At 40.5% G+C, this 20,663-nt stretch overlaps 1 protein-coding gene across 50 annotated transcripts in view; it reads left to right on the forward strand.

Moving 5' to 3' along the window:
* The window catches only part of DTNB (dystrobrevin beta), a 302,620-nt gene that overhangs the window by 184,835 nt on the left and 97,122 nt on the right, over window positions 1–20,663 (forward strand). For 48 of the 50 annotated variants that reach the window (XR_010580546.2, XR_012422596.1, XR_012422597.1 and 45 more), the window contains one exon: window positions 10,782–10,859. The exons of the other annotated variants lie outside the window; for them this stretch is intronic. Coding sequence is in view for 45 of the 48 variants with exons in the window: in XM_074012198.1 (XP_073868299.1) it covers window positions 10,782–10,859 (78 nt within the window). In the remaining 3 variants the exon portion in view is untranslated. The remainder of the gene's footprint in view (window positions 1–10,781; window positions 10,860–20,663) is intronic. 50 annotated transcript variants of the gene reach the window in all.

Consider the following 20,663-nt stretch of genomic DNA (forward strand, 5'->3'; position numbering starts at 1 on the left):
GAAGTAGTCTATAGTGTGGGTTTTGCATTTGTTTTAAAGTATGATGAAATCTGCTTCATCATCTAAAAGAAGAAAAAAGTCTGATTCAAGTGAGTAGGGAAGATAATTTCAGAAGTCACATAGGTGTCTAGGGTTGAGGACGAAATAGCTGGCTGCAAAAATATTAATAAGAGATTAAATGTATTTTGCTAAAATGGTTACCTCCTTTGTAAAGCATTATTAATGGGGAATACAAAAAAAGAAGTCAAACAAATGAAAGCATTAGGGCGTAATAAATTCTTTTCCCCTTTCACACCAGTAGTAATAAACAGACCCCCAAAAAATCTGCTAAAGATCCCCAAATGCATGGCTAGCAGACAGCTGTCTGTGTAAAAGAGAATTGCAGGACGCTAATCTTAACCTCCACAACTAAAAGAAATGTTCTGTGGAAAGAGCTAATGCACCAATAAATTTAAAAGTAAAGGGCAGGGTTAAGTACGTGGCTGTCTGCATGACTTTCCACAGAAGAGGCTCTATCAAAGGGCCTGGGGAAAAGGGACAGCTCTGACAAGTAACCCAAATCTCACTTGTCCTCCAGGCTTCAGCTGGCTTTGTTCATTTCCTCCTTTTTTTTTTTTTTTTTTTTTTTTTAGACAGGGTCTCACTTTGTCACCCACTCTGGAATGCAGTGATGTGATCTCAGCTCACTGCCGCCTCAGCCTCCCAGGCTCAAGCAGTCCTCCCCTGAGCAGCCTCCTGGGTACCTGGGACTATAGGTGTGTACCACCAAACCCAGCTAATGTTTGATTTTTAGTAGAGATGGAGTCTTGCTATGTTATTCAGGCTGATCTCAAATTCCTGGATACAAGCAATCCTCCTGCCTCGGCCTCCCAGAGTGCTGGAAATACAGGTGTGGGCCACTGCACCCAGCCTACTCCTTCATCTTTAAAACTTTGCAGTTTTAAGTGGAAATTTTGTCTACACAACATCAGTATTGTACTTTCACATCCTTGGTTAGAGACTCCTATCCAGACATTGTTTACCCCTGAATATAAGTCAATTCAAAAAGCCAAAATGAGTCATAACACTCAATGTTGATTTTAAGCCCATTGTTAAACTTTTTTTTAGTCAACAGTCTGGTTTATATAATAGATAATTTGCTCATGAAATGTATGTATTTTGCTAGGCTGAGATTAGAAACCTAGAAGATCTTTGAAATGAAGATTAGATTTTAAAGTTATCCTGATAAGATCTCAAGCCAGATGGTTTACGTTCAGAGAGCCATTTAGGACATTTAGGAGTTCTAATAATATGATGGGGAAAGGGTAAATCACTCAAAAACTATACTCTGCAACTATTACTGCCTTATCTTCTTATAGAAACAGCAGGAACTATGATCTAACGTCATGCTGTTAACGTCATGGCTTTTTTTTTTTTAATAGAGTAAATATCCTTAAACGTTTTCCTGAAAGTGTACCCGTGAAAGATAGTAGACAGTACTCTCAAATGACAGAGAACACACACTCAGAGCCACACTGCCTCAGTTCAAATCCTCTTGCTTCCATGATTTGGCTCTGTGGCCTCAAAAACATTACTTTTCTCCATGCCTCAGTTGTTGTTGTTGTTGTTGTTTTTTTAATCATCTGTAAAATAAAGATAATGGTATCTACTTCACTGGCTTAGTGTAATGAAGTGAATCCATGGAAAATGTTCAAACTTAGTCTGCCATATAGTAAGCACTCAATAAATATTGCTATTATTAGTAAAGACACTCTCCACTCTGCTGATTCTATTACCAAGTCATAGATGGTAGAAGGAAAAAAATGACAGACCAAGCAGTAGACATTAATAGAGTTAAGTAGAAAAGAATATGCCACTGTTCCCTGTGAAGGGGGAAAAAAAGCCTACTATCGCTGCAGATGCTACAAATACATCCACCAAATATAACAGCAAATAATGTCATTATCCCATTTTTGGAGATTAGTCTCACCACACCTAAATATAATAGATTACTTCTTACCCACTCTCTACTCCTATTATATTCCACAACGTGGCGCTGACTCATGAGCAACAAATATTTAAGGAGTACCTACTCTTTGCCTCATACTATGCCAGATACTTCAGATATAATGGTAAAAATATCACAGATTTCTTACAGTGTAGTAGAGGAGATCATCTAGACTGGTCTAAGATGTTTACTCTCATTTTTGAGGAGTGATGGTGGTAACGATGTTGGGAAATTGTGGAACTTTGGATCTACTCAAACAATTTCACAGGTTTTCTACTAAAAGTCTCAAACTTCTACAGCATGGTTTCTCCTCCCTCATTCCCTCTCCCTCGCTCTTCCTCTGTGTGTGTGTGTGTGTGTGTGTGTGCACGCGCGCATGCGTGCATGCTCATATAACACTTTCCTTCTGTTTGCTTTCTTAATGATGATAATATAGGCTCATTTTAGAAATTTGACTCCTTTTTTAACATTAAACATCTTTTTCTCTTAGAATCAGGAAAAATTAAACTGAAAAGGTTGGAGAAGTGTTGGAAAGTATAAACAAGCAGGAAAAACTGCCCATAATTCCACTTATCTTAACATTTGAGCATATTTCCTCCAGATGTTTCATTTTATGCTTATTATGTAGTTGAGTGTGCTATGTGTACATATAAATAATTTTATATGACTATTGTGAAGATAGACTAAATAATGTATTTAAAGCTCTGAAGTGCCTGATAGATATCAAACATTCAATAATTGTCAGCTATCATTGTCATCTTGCCCTTCTTTGTTACCTTCTATATGCTGAGCTTATTTCCAAGTAATCAAAAAGTCTTCATAAGCACTATTATTTAATGACAGCATAATATCCTGTAATTATGGATATACCATGGTTTACTTTTCCTTTCCTTATATTTGAACACTTAGGATAATTTCAAAATTATCCTATCATATATAACACTTCCTGAGTATTTGTTAATATAAATCTCTCTGTGCATTTCTAATTAGTCTTTGGAATTGATTCCTAGAAAGAGAACTACTGAGCCAAAGTGTTTGAATGTTGTCTAAGATCTTTGATGGACATATTGCCAAATTGCTTTCTAGAAATTTGGCTTAACTTTTTACTTTCACTCTTGACTAGTAGTAAATTAAGGACCTATGTCAGAAAATCCTCTCTACTCTTAAGGATTGCCTTTTTAAAAAGATCATTATTTTTCCCAGAGAAAGTGGTCTGTAATTGTTTTTTCCCCCACTCCGAGACAGGATCTCAGTCTGTCACCCAGGCTGAAGTGCAGTGGTTTGATCGTGGCTGACTGCAGCCTTTAACTCCTGGGCTCAAGCAGTCCTCTCACCTCAGCTTCCTGAGTAGCTGAGACCACAGGCATGTGCCACCACACCCAGCTAATTTTTTAATTTTTTGTAGAGATGGGGTCTTGCCATGTTGCCCAGGCTGGTCTCCAACTCCTGGGCTCAAGCGATCCTCCTGCCTTGGCCTCCCAGAGTACTAGGATTATAGGCATGAGCCACTGTGCACAGCCTGTAATTTTTAATTAAATTTCTTAGGCCAGGCGCAGTGGCTCACGCCTGTAATCCCAGCACTTTGGGAGGCCGAGGCGGGTGGATCACCTGGGTTAGGAGTTCGAGACCAGCCTGACCAACATGGAGAAACCCCGTCTCTACTAAAAATACAAAATTAGCTGGGCCTGGTGGCACATGCCTATAATCCCAGCTACTCGGGAGGCTGAGGCAGGAGAATTGCTTGAACCTGGGAGGCAGGTGAGCCGAGATCGTGCCATTGCACTCCAGCCTGGGCAACAAGAGTGAAACTCCGCCTCAAAAAAAAAAAAAAAATTTATTTTGAGTCATTTGTATTTCTTCCTTTTAAACACATATGTTTACTTTACCCATTTATCTAATTGGAATCCCTGTAGTTTTCTTGTAAGTTTGTGTGAATACTGTATGTGTTAGGCACTTAATTTTTGCTGTCTCACATTTGTTCAGGTAGTTCCTCAAAATCTTTTTTCCTTCTTTTCTGATAGTTTTAACAATTCAAATTAATTGATGTTTTCCTAATTTTTCCATTGTTTTTAGCTAAGAAAATCCTCTCTATCATAGACCTATATATTTTCTCTTAATTTATATAGTTAAACATCTATATTTAAGTCTTCTTTTTTCTTTAAGAGACAGAGTCTTGCTGTGTTACCCAGGCTGGCCTCAAAATACTGGGCTCAAATGATCCTCCCACCTCAGCCTCCTGCATAACTGGGAGTGTAGGTGTGCTCCATCATGCCTGGCTTCTATTTAACTCTTTAACACCCTAGAAATATGTTTTTCTTTATGGGATGAGATAATCTCAGTATTTTTCCATGCATATAGCAGTTTTTCTTACTTCTATTAAGTATTTACTACATTGTATTATAATTATTTTTTCTAAATTTTTCTTCTTTGTAAGACTTAAGTTTTCATCTTTTTAGTTTTTATTCCCAGAAGCTAGCACAGTGCCTGCCACATTGTAGGCAAATATCCGATAAATGAAATAAATACACAGTTATATATAATCTGTCCTGAAATATTTTTAAAGGTACAAGTTATTCATCTATTCTTACAGATGATTTTAAAACCCTTAAGAGAGATTTTGTAGAAATTTTAGTTTCTAGTTAGTCTGTATTTCAGAGCATCACCAGAATGAATTGGAGGGGCCTGGCCACCAGGGAACTGCATGAAAAAATTATTTCTACCAGTAAGCTCAATTTGTGCTTTGTAATAGATGTGTTTCCCCAATAACCAGAACCTCTGTTTCTGTTATCTAAGCCACCCTCTCACTGCACAGGTCCCCAGACCTCTCCTACCCCGCTTAAAAACAGTAAATATAAATGTACGTTTTCGGCCAGACTCGGTGGCTCACGCCTGTAACCACAGCACTTTGGAAGGCCGTGGCAGATGGATCACCTGAGGTCAGGAGTTCAAGACCAGTCTGGCCAACATGGTGAAACCCCGTCTCTACAAAAAATACAAAAATTAGCTGGGCATGATGGCAGATGCCTAATCTCAGCTACTCGGGAGACTGAGAGGGGGGGAATCGCTTGAACCTGGGAGGTGGAGGTTGCAGTGAGCTGAGATTGCGCCATTGCACTTCAGCCTGGGCAACAGAGCAAGAGACTGCATCTCAAAACAATAAATAAATAAGTAAGTAAATGCACGTTTTTAGTGTTCAGAATACTGAAATGAACAGGTACTGTTTAATGACACTCATATATTTTCAAACTTGACATTTTATCTGAGTTCTATTCTTCTATTTTCAACTGCTTTCTAGACATCCACTTACCTGTACTTATTATCAATGGTACTTCAAACCCAACCATTTCCAAACTGAAATCGTATTCACTCTTACCTTCCTGCTCATTCTGTCTACCCATCCCTCCTCCTTTCCAACCTCAGATCTTGTTACCTACTCTGTGTTTTCTAGTTCGGATATTTTACCACCCAGTAGCCAAGGTAAAAATCTCTTACTCTTTACTTCCTAACCCTGTGTACTTAATCAGTCACCCTCTCTTACTGGTTTTGTCTTCACAATAGCTTTCTGTTTCTCTCGCCCCCATCTTCAGTACCACTGTCCATCTTCATAGTCACTGATCTGGGCAACTGCCATAACCTCATACCTGGCCTCCCAGCTTCCATTCCCCTGCTTCCAAATATATCCTATATGATATCTTTATTTATTATATGGGGGAGAGATTCCCCTCACCCCTAGAAGTTCAGGGTCACTGAACTGAGGGTAGGGCTTGGGTATCTTATCTTACAGAAAGCTTTTCAGATGATTCCCACGCACACTTTTGATAAAAGACCAGCATCTGCAAGATTCTGGGGTGAGCTTTTAAAATGATGTGATGGTCACATCGATTTTTGACTTACATTCAGTGCTTCCCCTGCTGCCTGCAATATAAAGTTCAGATCTCTCACTTTGTGATAGGACAAGCTCCTTTCACATCCTGGCTCTCCTCTAGCTTTCTAGATGTGTTTCCAGCTACTCCCTTTCAGATGCCTTTAGTCAAATAAGTTAGACCCAGTTTCTCATGTATTTTTGGATTTCTATGCCATTTTACATACTATTTCTATCTGGGGTTCTCTTAATTTTTTTTCTGTATCTGGAAAACTCTTCTCAATGATGCTTCCTCTCTGAGGCCTTCCATGACGATTCTTGCCGCTTGTTCCTCCAGGCAGAAGTACCTGATCTTCATCTGTGGCTCTCAGCACTTGGTCTGTCAGTCGTCCCTCGGGATCCATGGGGGTTGGTTCCAGGAGCACCCACAGATACGGAAACCCAAGGATGCTCAAGTCCCTGAAATAAAACTTGAGTTTTATAGTGTTTGCATATAACCTATGTGCATCCTCCCATATACTCTAAGTCATCTCTAGAGTACTTATAATACCTAACACAATGCCTACACACACGTCCTTCGCAAGGATTCAGTGTAGTACTCAGCACATGGTGAATTCAAGTTTTACTTTTTGGAACTTTGTGGAACTTTTTCTCTGAATAATTTCCATCGGCAGTTGGTTGAACCGACAGACATGGAGGGCTGACCATACTTCATTGCTGCACTCATTACATAGCATTGTGATGATTTGCTTGCATATTTGTCTCCATCTATATACAGTTAGGTCATTGAAATAAAGGTAATCTTTTATTAGTAGGTATGCAGTAACAGTGATGCTTTCCCTTTAATTAAGAAGTACCAAATTCTTGCCAAGTCTTTTAAAAACCATCTCTACTGACCTCCAGATACTTTCTACCTATATCATCATCTGTTTCTATCCCATCGAAAAAATGGTATATCTTATTAACAAAGAAGGAACCTCCCACATTTCTGGAGCATGTGATAGATGGTGGCCATTTCGGTATCATGAAACTCAATAGTGCCTATACCTTGCTGAGATCTGTACCAAAGGAAGATACAGATACAGAACATCTGGTGCTCAAGGTACTCAACTGGTTTTAAATGTTAAAAATCAGCAAAACCAATCTAATAAGTTGTGCCAATTCTGTTTTTTTAAGTTTCTATAATTTGTAGCATTAATGTCTGCTTTACACCTGGAAATACTCTTTTCAGTTATGTCTTACAAGAACAATGAAGGTTTTGTATGTTTGTTTGAGCCAGAAGTCATTTTTTAGTGTATTACTTTTTTTGGGGGGGGGAGATAGGATCTTGCTCTGTCGCCCAAGCTGGAGTGCAGTGGTGCAATCATAGTCTATGCAGCCTTAACCTCCTAGGCTCAAATGATCCTCCCACCTCTGCCTCCTGAGTAGCTAGGACTACAGCACGTGCCACCATGCCAGACTGATTTTTATTTTTTATTTTTTGAGACAGGATCTCACTCTGTCACCCAGCCTGTAGTGCAGCGGCACAATCTCAGTTTCACTGAAACCTCAACCTCTCTGGGCTCAGGTGATCCTCCCACCTCAGCCTCCTGAGTAACTGGGACTGCGAGCATGCACCACCACACCCAGCTAATTTTTGTATTTTTTTTGTAGAGACAGGGTTTTGCTATGTTGCCCAGGCTGGTCTCGAATTCCTGGTCTCAAGCCATCCACCTGCCTTGGCCTCCCAAAGTGCTAGTTTTACAGACGTGAGCTACTGCGCCCAGCCAGCAGGCTAATTTTTATTTTATTTTATTTTTGTATTTATTTTTGAGATGGAGTCTTGCTCTGTCACCCAGGCTAGAGTGCAGTGGCATGATCTCGGCTCACTGCAACCTCCGCCTCTCAGGTTCAAGTGATTCTCCTGCCTCCACCTCCCAAGTAGCTGGAATTACAGGCACCCGCCACCACACCCAGCTATTTTTTATATTTTTAGTAGAGACAGGGTTTCAACATTTTGTCCAGGCTGATCTTGAACTTCCAACCTTGTGATCCACCCGCCTCGGCCTCCCAGAGTGCTGGGATTACAGGCATGAGCCGCTGCGTCTGGCCAGCAGGCTAATTTTTTTTTTTTTTTTTTTTTTTTTTTTGTGGAGACAGAGACTCACTATGTTCCCCAGGCCATGTTATGCCTTCTAAGAATGCATCTGAGCTGTTGGCTTTCATGGTGAATTGTGGCTCTAGTGGAGGTTCTATAGTAAAGACCTCATTTAAGTTTGCAAGTGCTTCTTTCATTTTAAACTGCAGACATATACCTGTCTTTCTAGCAAAGCATGTTAGGAGTTCAGAAAGGCTGTGACATTTGGGGGTCAGTTACGATTAATTTATAGTTTATAATATAACCATTACTGTCTGGTTTTGAATATTAGAGAAGAAGCTTTGAAATTTGTGCTATAATAGTTGAACATGATATATACCAAGAGGTATTGGTGATTATAAAGATGTTTGTGGTATCAGAACAAATTGTTACAAATCATGAAATTTTATTGCATGGATTTATGTTCTAGGAATTATAATTTTTTATTCTCATTTTTCCTCTGAGAATACCAAAAAGGAAATTGAATGCAGTGATATCTTTAATATTGAAATATAGCAGGTGGCCGGGAATGGTGGCTCACATCTGTAATCCTAGCACTTTGGGAGGTTGAGGTGGGAGGATCACTTGAACCCAGGAGTTCAAAACCAGCCTAGGCAACATAGTGAGACCTTGTCTCTATTATTTATTAAAAATTTTAAAAATATATGTAGCAGGTAACTATATTAGTTCTGAAAGCAATGTGAAAATGTCTTTATCTTCTTTTGGCTAATAATACATTAAAGAAAAGCCCATTCTCTTTCCAGGACCAGAAAGCTGTTGTGCTGGGTTTGGTTCTTTCATAGGGATTGTCTCCTTGTTTCAGTTGGGCAATTGATATAAAAGAACCAGAGACAAAAATATAAATATAGGACTAAATGTAAGCTAATCTCTGTGTTCACTTCCATCATTAGTCAACCTAAAACAACCACACTATAACTCAGCACAGCCACTAGCATTAATAGTCTTGAAAGTTTGGGACCTAAGTGGATATCTGTCTGAAGACAGGTAGTCAGATAAATAACTGGAAATTGACTTCTATCCTAGAGAGGCGCATTTCAATTCTCAATGTCTTACTTAGACGCCTGTCACGAAGGGAGGAATGTAGAACAATAAGCATAGTACTATGGCTTAAAAATCAAGAGACCAAAATATGTTCCCTGCAAATTACTTTCCATCTCGGATCCTCTCCATTAAATGGAAAATCATTTTTAAAAATACCTACACAGAAATGCAGTCGGTTTAAGAAGAAAAAAAAAATGCATAGAGATGGATGGAGAGAGGAAGAGATCCTTCTTTAACATCTGGGTTCCTTGGCTCTCCCTGAAAGATTTCCCCTTGCGCTTTTATTTGAATGTACTACGAAACCTGCAAAACAATAAAGACTGTGGTCCCTTAATAGTCACTAAGAATTGCTAAGTATAACCTCTCCAAAAACATTATACATAATTGACTCTGTCCTTAAACGAAAGGAGAAACCAGAAGGTAGTTAGTTCCCAAGCACCTAAATATGAGAGAAGGACTTTCGGCTTCAGTTTTATGCTTTTGATGGACAAATCTGAGAAGTATAATCATGCATAACTTAACAGTGGGGGATGCATTCTGAGAAATGCTTTGTTAGACAATTTTGTGTTGTGTTAACATCAGAGAGTGTACTTACACAAACCAAGGTGGTTTCGCCTGCTGCATACCTAGGCCGTATGGTGTAGCCTAGGTTTGCAGCAGGCACAACCATCAAGGTATGTGTAAGTACACTCTGTGTATGTATGTAGCCTCCTAGGCTACAAACCTGTACTGGAGGCAACTGTTACACAGAGGTATTTATATATCTAAACATAGAAAAGGTACAGTAAAAATACAATATTGTAACCTATTATAAAAATATATGTGGTTTGTCATTGACCTAAACATCATTGTGCAGCACATGACTGTACTTCTTCCAGTTTAAAAGAGGAAGTGAGAAATTTTCCAGAAGTATTTAGCAATAGTCATTTGATTCCAGATGCAAGACAGAACCCTTTTGTAGCTGAACCTAGTAGGGAGGGAGAGGGGTTGAAGAATGGCTGGAAGGCAAGATACCTGGCACCTTTTTGAGAAGCTTGAATTCATTCCTTCAGGACTTTCACAAGAAGGAGAAATGGACAGACCTGAGTCCAGAAAACCTGCACCTAAAGGCGAGTTACCAAAAATGCTAACCTTCAAGTTTAAGTTTGGATTAGGGGTTATAAAAGACAACATTCTAATTAGGGTATAGGTGTAAAATTTGGATTTGTTGTTAAGATTCTAGTAGAGAATTAATCAAAGTTCGTTCCAGAGTCTTATTTTTGAATGTGGTATGTAACAGTTTGTTTTGGTTAAAAGTTTACAAACTAAGTCTGAGGGAAACCAGTGAGCTCTAACCAAATCTCAGGAACAGCATGCACCTCGATGCTACGACCTTTGTAATATATGATGAATGCCAGACACCTAGTAATGTTGTACCTAAAATGTAGAGAAATTCACCAGGGGGCAGAATTTAAATTCTTATGTACTAAAACTACAAAGCAAAAGCCACCGAAGTTATGTCCTGTGGTAGTGTGTTTATGATCAGTTGCTTCTCCTGGTACCCACAGCTCAGTGGCCCTGTGGCTTTGTGAGAGAGAACCTCTTGCTGAATTTACTTAGGCTTGAAGTATCGATTTCTGCCGCACTCCGCCTGGGTCCCGCTGTGCTTACCGCGAACGATCGTTGGTCCCTTTGCTCTTATCATGCCTATTGTCGTTTCCCTTGTTTCCCCTAGTTGGTAATTATTAATATAAGGCAAATGTCTTTTCTTTCAGTCCTCCTCGCCCTCTGACTAATATGAATGACACCGTGGTTAGCCACATGTCCTCTGGAGTGCCCACTCCCACCAAGAGGTACGTATGTCTTGTGCCTTCGACTTGAGTGTTGGCCTTTGCTACTGATTTGCAGTGCCCCTGTCAGAAATGAGGCCTGAAAAAGCAGGTTGTTCCACCAGGCAGAAAGGACTGGTTTGCTTTCTCTTCCTTTGGCCGTCTTTTAGTCTTAATTTCTACTTTTTATTTTCCTTTTTTTCCCCCCACTGACTCACAAATACAGCAACTGAAGATTGGCTTTCAGTGGTGCCTCAGGTGGAAACTTCATTTGTGACAAGCAGTGGTGACAGTGTCAGAGCAGATTAGGCACGTTTCAGATCCGTTTTTTAACCTGAAACAATGTTTTGATAGTCATGAGTTTCAACAGTTTTGCCTTTGAATTCTTTGAGTGTCAAAGATCATTTTTGCTCTTTGATTAGATGGTAAATTGAATTAATCCCTTATAAGATTTTCTCCTAAATCGTTCTGTATATGATTTATAAACATTTAAGTTGAAAAGCCCTAGTGTCTCTCTTTTGGTTATGCAAGGAGTTTGCTTTAGGGGCCTTCAAGGAATGAGAACTGTGTACTTCTTTCTCCTCTTTATTTAATTTGCTCTTCTCCAAAAATTCTCTCAGGCAGGACTTGAAAGAACTATATAAAGTGGCTTTCTATTTGGTATACGCTGTTCCCTGACCAGAGCAATGCAAAAACTCCCTCAAGGGCACGGCCATTAAAGAATTCTTTCTAACAGTCATCACTCAAAAACAAGAAAACCACAAAGACATTCCAGCCCACCCCCTAGTCCTTCCTGGAAAAAAAACCATTTTGTGCCATATGTACCGATTGCTTTGGATTAATTCAGCTATGGAAACGCTATAGAAATTTTGACTATGTAATACATAGTGCTTAAGACAATGATGTTTGTTCCCATTGGCTAAAACTCCTAGGGCAATGTTTCTCAAACCTGACTGATGAGAAGAATCACCTGGGTCACTTGTTGAAAACAGATTTCTGGGACAACATCATACCCAGTGAATTGGAATTTCTAAAGATAGGATCTTGAGAAGCTACATTTTTATTCCAGCTGATTCTTATCATCAAGCAAGTTTGGGCAATAGCCTGACAAGGAAGCTAATGAGTAAAGTGTAGGACTACCCTGAAGAGAGAAGTTAGGGACTTAATAAACCAGAGTGGCCTGATAATACATTACCTGTGTGGAGACCCAGGACCTGACCAGGTAAGAGTACTTGCCTTTAGCCTCGTTAGGGCACTTTCCAGCAGTGAGAGAGTCAGGCCACTGCTTCTGGGCAGAGCTGAGTGGTGCAGGGCACCAGAGCATGTACTCTTGAGCCAGACTCTGTCTGAGTTGGAATGCTGGCTCTTTGCTTACCTTGAAATGTTCTCGTCTTCATTTTTAATTTAATTTTTTTTTTTTTTCAGAGACACGGTCTCTCTTTGTCGCCCAGGCTGGAGTGCAGTGGCCCAATCTTAGCTCACTGCAACCTCTGCCTCCCAGGTTCAAGTGATTCTCCTGCCTCAGCCTCCGGAGTAGCTGGAATTTCAGGCACCTGCCACCATATCTAGCTAATTTTTTTTTTTTTTTTGGTAGAGATGGGGTTTCACCATGTTGGCCAGGCAGGTCTCAAACTCCTGATCTCAAGTGATGCAACCGCCTCAGCCTCCCAAAGTGCTGGATTACAGGCGCAAGCCACCGTACCTGGCCTTGTTTTCAATTTTTTATCTCTGAATGGGGACAAAAATAATATCTACCTTTTGGGGTTTATGTGAGGATTTCATATATTATTTTTATGACTTAGGAAGTAAACTGGAATGTGAGAATAAGTGAGGAAGAGACAGAATGATTTACCAGTAATGCCCTCTCAAGCAGGAAAGGAATTTTTATGGACGACTACAAAGCAATTAAGCCCGTCCCACCTACCTAGATACTACGATAACCCTTGCTGCCCTTGGACTTCAGTTTTTTATGTTAAACACCCATAGCATTCAAACCCAGACTCCAGATCAAAGATGTTTCCATTTCAAAACCAGGCAGATAAGGTGGCCTATTCAAAGAATTCAGGTCATAGTTTTCATGTTAATTATAAGAATACCATCTCATTCAGTAGCATTTCCCATCTGAATTCTTCTCATCATTTACTAGTTCTGTCATGCTAAGTCACCCAAGTACATGAGGGTGTACACCTTGGTGCCCGGTGACGGGGGAGGAGGGGGAGTGGGGGGGTGGGAGGAGTGGGGGGGAGTAGGGGGTGGGGGAAGTGGGGGCGTGGGGGAGGATGCCATGTGTTATATGTGCCACATTCAGTGACCGCAGCTGAATGTGGCTGCTAGAAGCTGTTAGAAGGAGCATGGCTTTCTGGACAATGTTTTCTTGCTTGAGAAAACTCAAAGAAGGGAGCAGTAATAATCATAACCACCTCTGTAGAGAACTACCCCTTAGGCTTGCTGCGTTACACCTCCAGGCTTAATTGTAAGTAGCCAGCTGTGATTGCCAGTCACAAAATGGTATCTGTCATTTTTGAAAGCTGCTTCAGATAATCTATAGCCTGGATTAAGATTTCATCTTAAAGTCAGCGTTTCAGCCAGCACCTCTTTCTGGTAGAATTAGCCCACCCTAGAGGTGGTTATCGTAAACTTTGCAAGGGCTGACCAGCAGGCCAAAGGCAGCCAGAGCGCAGATCAGAAAAGAAGGTTGAGCTCCGGTCGATCAAGAAGCACAATTACTTGAGCAGAGGCTCCATAGGAACAAAATGCTCCTATCCTACCAATACAGCCCCCAAGATTTTAGGGGATTCCATTTATATTCAGTATGAGATTATGATATACCATGTGGATACCAATTACCTAATTCATAGACTTGGCTTTTCATGGCCCCAGTAACCAAATAGTATAAATTTCCAGGTAGTATTCTACTTGCTTCCTTAAGGATTCCTCAGCTTTTCTTCCCTGCTCTGAATGTGGACAGACCTGTGTGGCCAGAGTCTAATGGAAGCCAGGAGCCCAGCATGTCTTGCCGGCCACAGAGCCTTACTCTGCCCAGACAGGAATGCTCACGGAGATAGAGCAGCTACTCTCCAGAATAAGAGGTTTCTTTTAGAACTCATCCTAAGACGTCAATCACTGAATGAGACAACAACATGCACAGCGATAAAAATGCAGGAAAAATTTTAAGTGCTCTAGTTCCTACCTTTTAAATAGGCAGTGCATATAAAAATAGTGATAATCACAGTGGCCAAAAGTAATGCTGTTAGTCCAAGTAAAAGATGATCTGAATGTAAGCTTTACTTTTCACAGAAGACCTTATAAATGGCAGAGATGATGACTGTGATGTAAGATACCATAAATCATGTTCCTGAGAGGTTCCACTGTAGGGATTTTTCCTCCCTAGTAATCTTTTAATATCCCTAAATTGATATCTTATAACTGAAAAGAAATTTTGTCTTTGCCTTAGGCTAAATAGTTTCTTGAAATTTACTTTCTTTTGAAAGCGTCTACATAGTACATTTAAAAGCAAACAAGAAAACACTTTTCAAAGCTTTAAAACATAGGCTTAAAATACCCCTCCCCTGTCCAATTTCCTCCGAGACCTGCGTCTAGACCTCTTTTTTCCCAGGGTTCAGAATGTGAATTGTGTTCTTATGCTCTGTACTGTTCTATTATTTTAAGTCACCTTATATTCAGACAAATATGGAAAATGATGCTAATGTTTTTTATTTTTAAATGTCTTCTAAAACTTTAGCTGTAATTGTTTATGGATACTTAAAGCTTAACAATTCTGTGGCAATTTCGTATAACTATGGAAGTAACAAAAGCCTTCAATATGCAATTTTGTGCTTTGTGCATTCAGTTGGTATATTAATATTGTATCTCCTTTAGCTTCAAGTATTAAAATTGAACCTTAAAAGGCAAAACCCACAAAGCAAAGGCAAAAGGCAGAAAGGGAAGGGCAGGAGAGTACACTGATCACGAAAGCAACGGGAATGCCCCCAGGCAGCCCTCCTTCTCCGAGCTGCCTCTCTCAGTGTGCCTTCTTTGCTCCCCGCCACTGCAGAACAGCTGCTCCCAAGCTGCTGATGCTTCCAGACACACACCTACCTACAGCCTTGCTCCTCCGGGGGTTGTGCTTTTCCTCCCTTGGGTTAGAAAAACGCAAGGAAGGATTCTTGTGTCCTGGATTGCATTACTGCCCATCCTTGGTGTATGTGACGGGCCATGCCCATTAGAGCTATGGCATCAGAGCAGAGGGAGAAGAATTTCCCCCCAAAGAAGGGTATACTGTCAAGAAAAGGAGAGAGAGAAGAGGCTGAGGTGGGAGGATGGCTTGACCCCAGGAGTTTGAGGCTGCAGTAAGCTATGATGGTGCCCGTGAATAGCCACTGCACTCCAGCCTCAGCAACGTAGCAAGACCCTGTCTCTCAAAAAAAAAAAAAGGAGAAGCAGCAGAAGAAGAAAGAAGAAGAAGGAGAAGCAGAAGAAGAAAGAAGAAGCAGAAGAAGAAGAAGAAGCAGAAGCAGCAGAAGCAGAAGAGGAGGAGGAGGAGGAGGAGGAAGAAGAAGAGGAAGAAGAAGCAGAAGCAGAGGAAGAAGCAGAAGAAGAAGAAGCAGCAGAAGCAGAAGAAGCAGCAGCAGAAGAAGAAGCAGAAGAAGAAGCAGAAGCAGCAGAAGCAGAAGAAGAAGCAGAAGCAGCAGAAGCAGAAGAAGAAGAAGCAGAAGCAGCAGAAGCAGAAGAAGAAGCAGAAGAAGCAGAAGAAGAAGCAGCAGCAGAAGAAGAAGCAGAAGAAGAAGAAGCAGAAGAAGCAGAAGCAGCAGAAGCAGAAGAAGCAGAAGCAGAAGAAGCAGAAGCAGCAGAAGCAGAAGCAGCAGCAGAAGCAGCAGCAGAAGCAGGAGGAGGAGGAGCAGGAGGAGGAGAAGGAGGGGGAGAGGGAAGGGGAGGGGGAGGGGAAGGGGAAGGGGAAGAAGGAGAGAAATCCTGGGCAAGAAAAATAACGGAAGTTGTTAGCAGACCGTGGTTTTCCTACCTAGCACATAACTGTGTGCACACATGCACACACGCAAGCCTTCCCATATACATTTCCACTTCCAGAATTTTCCTTCTTCACATAAGGCAGCCATCCATGTACAACTGCCGATGCTCTCACACTTTTCCCAGGAGTCTTAGCCACCTCTTGTGAAAGGGACAAGGTCCAGGGTATCCAATTTATACCCATTCATCTGGACCAGGCCTAGGTATCTCCTTTTGTGATTCATTAGCCCATTAAACCATGAACCAAATGATGCATTTTAAACACTCACACATACAGTATACAAAGGTAAAGATCTGCAAATAGGATAATTGTAATTTAAAGACGTAGGGAAAAGGAAAGTAACAAATAGCATGGCATATTAAGCCACATCTGCCTGTTTCATCCTGAAACACCACTAAAATGACAGCCAAGAGGTTTTTTTTTTAAGTAAAAACTCACAAGAACAAGAAAAATGGAAGAAGAAACAATAGCAACAAAATTTTGGTAGCAGCCAAGCAAATGGATGAGTGGTAACAAACTTAGCAGAGAAAAACTAAAACATAGGCTGAAAGTAAGACAAGCCTGGAAGAAAGCCAACCCTAGGAATTAGAACACTCTGGAAACACAGATTCAGAATGATTGGCTCGTAGTCCCTGGAGAAGGTAGAGGTACTCAGAAATTACAACTATGGGCTTCTCTTTTGGGTGGCTTCTGAAAAAAACTATTTTATGTATTGTATCACACCTCCTTTTGCATAGATGTGTTTTAGAAGAGGTCTTTTTTCCCTAACACCTCACTTTTATTTCTCTCAACAAATAATATTTTCTCAAAAATAGAAATAATTCTTTCTATTCTGTTTGGTTCAGTTGTTGATGATGTATTGACTTGGGACATAATACCATCTTTGGATGGGGAACTGGTAAATATTAGAGCCTATAATTCTGAGTAGTCCTAATTGCTAGCACTTTTAGGTAAGGGCGAGATTTTATCATAGCATATTTACTTTAATTTATACTTCATAAGAAAGAAAAGCAGTTTTTGAAGATCAGAAGGTGCCACAATATAAATATTATTTCTGAACTGTAGAAACATGAGGAAATTAAGAGATGAGTTAATATAATAGTACACGCATACCTCAGAGACATGGCAGGTTTGGTCCCAGACCACCGCAGTAAAGTGAATATTGCAATCAAGTGACTCATACAAACTTTTAAATTTCCCAGTACATATAAAAGTTTAGCTTACACTATACTATAGCCTCATAAGTGTGCAGTAGCAATATGTATTTTAAAAGTATGTACCTTAATTTAAAAAAATTGCTAAAAAATGCTAATGATCATCTGAGCCTTCAGCAAGTTCTAATCTTTTTGCTGGTAGAGGGTCTTGCCTCAGTGCTGATGGCTGCTGACTAAGCAGCATGGTGATTGCTGAAGATTGGGATAGCTGCAGCAAATTCTTAAAATAAGACAATAATGAAGTTTGCCCCTTTAATTGACTCTCCCATTCATGGAGGATTTCTCTGTAGCATGTGATGCTGTTTGATAGCATTTTACCCACGATAGATCTTCTTTCAAAATTGTAGTCAGTCCTCTCACACCCTGCCACTGCTTTGTCAACTAAGTTTACATAATATTCTAAATCCTTGTCATTTCAACAATGTTCACAGCATCTTAACCAGTAGATTCCATCTCAGGAAACCCCTTTTTTTTGCTTATCCATAAGAAGCAACTCCTTACCTTTTCAAGTTTTATTATAAGATTGCAGCAATTCAGTCACATCTTCAGGCTTCACATCTAATTCTAGTTCTCTTGTTTTTTCCTACCACATCTTCAGTTACTTCCTCTATTGAAGTCTTGAACCCCTAGAATTACATGAGGGTTGGAATCAACTTCTTCCAAACTCCTATTAATGTTTATTTTAGCCTCCTCCCATGAATCACAAATGTTTTTAATGGCATCTAGAATGGTGAATCTGTTACAGAGGTTTTCAATTTACTTTGCCCAGACTCCATTAGAGGAACCACTCTATCTATGGCAGGTATAGTCTTACAAAATGTATTTCTTGCGTAATAAGACTTGAAAGTCAAAATTACTTTTTGGCTGGGTGTGGTGGCCTATAATCCCAGCACTTTGGGAGGCCGAGGCAGGTGGATCACCTGAGGTCAGGAGTTCCAGACCAGCCTGGCCAACATGGTGAAACCCCGTCTCTACTAAAAATACAAAAATTAACTGGGCATGGTGGCACATGCCTGTAATCCCAGCTACTTGGGAGGCTGAGGCAGGAGAATCACTTGAACCCAGGAGGTGGAAGTTGCAGTGAGCTGAGATTGTGCCATTGCACTCCAGCCTGGGTGACAAGAGCAAAACTACATTTCAAAAAAAAAAAAAAAATTACTTCATGATCCAGGGGCTGCAGGATGGATATTGCGTTAGCAGGCCTGAAAGCAACATTCATCTCGTTGTACATCTTCATCAGAGCTCTTAGGTAATCACATGCATTTTCAATGAATGAGCAGTACTGTTTGAAACCTACTTTTTTTCTGAACAGTAGGTCTCAACAGTAGGCTTAAAATATTCAGTAAACCATGCTGTAAACAGATGTGCTGTCATCCGGGCTTTATTCTTCCATTTATGGAGCACAGGCAAGGTAAATTTAGCATAATTCTGAAAGGCCCTAAAATTTTCAGAATGGTAAATGAGCATTGGCTTCAAGTTAAAGTTGCCAGCTGCATTAGCCCCAGCAAGAGAGTCAGTCTGTCCTTTGAAGCTTTAAGGCCAGACATTGACTACTTCTCTCTAGCTATGAAAGCCCTAGATGGCATCTTCTTCCGATAGAAGCCAGTTTCATCTCATCAAAAATCTGCAGTTTTTGTGTAGCTGCTTTCATCAGTGATCTGAGCTAGATCTTCTGGACAACTTGCTGGCGCTTGTCCATCAGCACCTGCCACTTCACCTTGCACCTGCATGTTCTGGAGATGGTTCTGTTCTTAAACCTCATGAGCCAACCTCTGTTAGCTTCCAGCTCTTCTTCTGCAGCTTGCTCACCTGTCTCAGTCTTCATATAATTGAAGAGAGTTAGGGCCTTCCTCGATGAAACTTTGGCTTAAGGGAATGTTGTGGCTGATTTGATCTTCTATCCAGACCACTAAAACTTTATATCAGCAATGAGGCTGTTTTGCTTTCTTATCATTTCTGTGTACAGTGGAGTACCACTTTTAATTTCCTTCAAGAGTTTTCCTTTGCATTCATGACTTGACTGTTTGGCACAAGAGGCCTCGCTTTCAGCCTTTGTTGGCTTTCGACATGCTTTCCTCACTAAGCTTGAACATTTCTAGCTTTTGGTTTAAAATGAGAGACATGCAACTCTTCCTTTCACTTGAACACTTAGACATCATAGTAGGGTTATGAACTGGCCTGATTTCAATATTGTTATGTCTTAGAGAATAGGGAGGCCTGAGAAGAGAGACAGAGAGATGGTCAGTGAAACGGTCAGAACACATATTGATTGATTAAGGTGGCTATCTTATGTAGGCATGGTTTGCGGCACTCAAAAGCAATTACAGTAGTAACACCAAAGATGACTGATCACAGATCACCATAACAGATATGATGATAATAATGGAGAAGTTTGAAGCATTGCCAGAATTACCAAAATGTGCCACAGAGACACCAAGTGAGCACATGCTGTTGGAAAAAATGGCACCAGTGGCCTTGCTCAACTCAGGGTTGCCACAGACCTTCAATTTGTAAAAAGCACAATATCTGTGAAGCACGATAAAGCAAAGCACAACGAAACAATGAGTGCCTGTATTAAAATGGCTTTCTGACTGGGTGACAAAAGAGTTTATCTTGTTATCTGCAGAATACAGTAGAATGACAAAAATCACTATTTTTTGGTTTTTTTAAGACCGAGGACAACAGAGTTGTTGGGGGAAACTAAGAAAAGGAACAAAACAAAAGTGGTCATGTCAGAAACTACCCATATGTGGACTCTGCGCACAGATTCTCTTCCTACCTGTGAAATGAGAAAGATAGAGTTTGTTTGAAAAGCAAGAATAGTTCATGATGGTTTCAGGAAACAGCTAACTTATACGAAGTCTTCGTGAGAATTTTACCAAGTCAACACAAGAATAGTTTTTTCTCCAGTGTTTTTTTTTTTTTTTTTAAGACAGAAAAGCAGAGTAATTGAAAATTAACACATAATCTTAGAGAACTGCAGGGTCCTTGATGTTGGCAGGTGTCCAGAGCCTGCCTGACAGCCTGGGCAGACCGCCAGTTTTCAGCTGCTTCTGGGTTGGGATTAGATTCCATTTCCACTCAAGCATTTAAGGTAAACCTTTCACCAGTTCTAACTCAGATTAGTACAAGCAGAAAGTTTGAGTATTTCCAAGTCCATACTTAAATACCTTAGTTTGAAAAATAGAAGCTGACAGAAGCATAGTAAGTAATAGTTTGCTGCTTCTTTGCATTGGACTGAGGCTTGAGGTCCTGAGCATGACCAAGCGTCACATCCATCATAGACCGTCGGCAGAGCCAAGTGGAAGGAGCAGGTTTGGGGAAAAAGATCTCAAGTGTGATGTTGTCGTGTTCAGATTGAGATGTTTGTGGGATGCCGGGAGTGAAGACAAGCTTTGTAAATTTTGGATGTGGGTGGGGCAAGGAAAAGTGTGGATCATTTTCAGATTTCTTCCTGGCTTGAGTTAAGGTCCCTTTGGTCAAAACACTGGAGGAGGATTTGTGCCAGAAGAGGGTTGGGAACCAGACCATCGTTTTTGTCTTCCAGATTCTTCCAGCGAATCTCACGTTCACACCAGCAAAAGGGAT

Source organism: Macaca fascicularis, chromosome 13 (genome assembly GCF_037993035.2).
Source record: "Macaca fascicularis isolate 582-1 chromosome 13, T2T-MFA8v1.1".
NCBI classification, from domain to species: domain Eukaryota; kingdom Metazoa; phylum Chordata; class Mammalia; order Primates; family Cercopithecidae; genus Macaca; species Macaca fascicularis.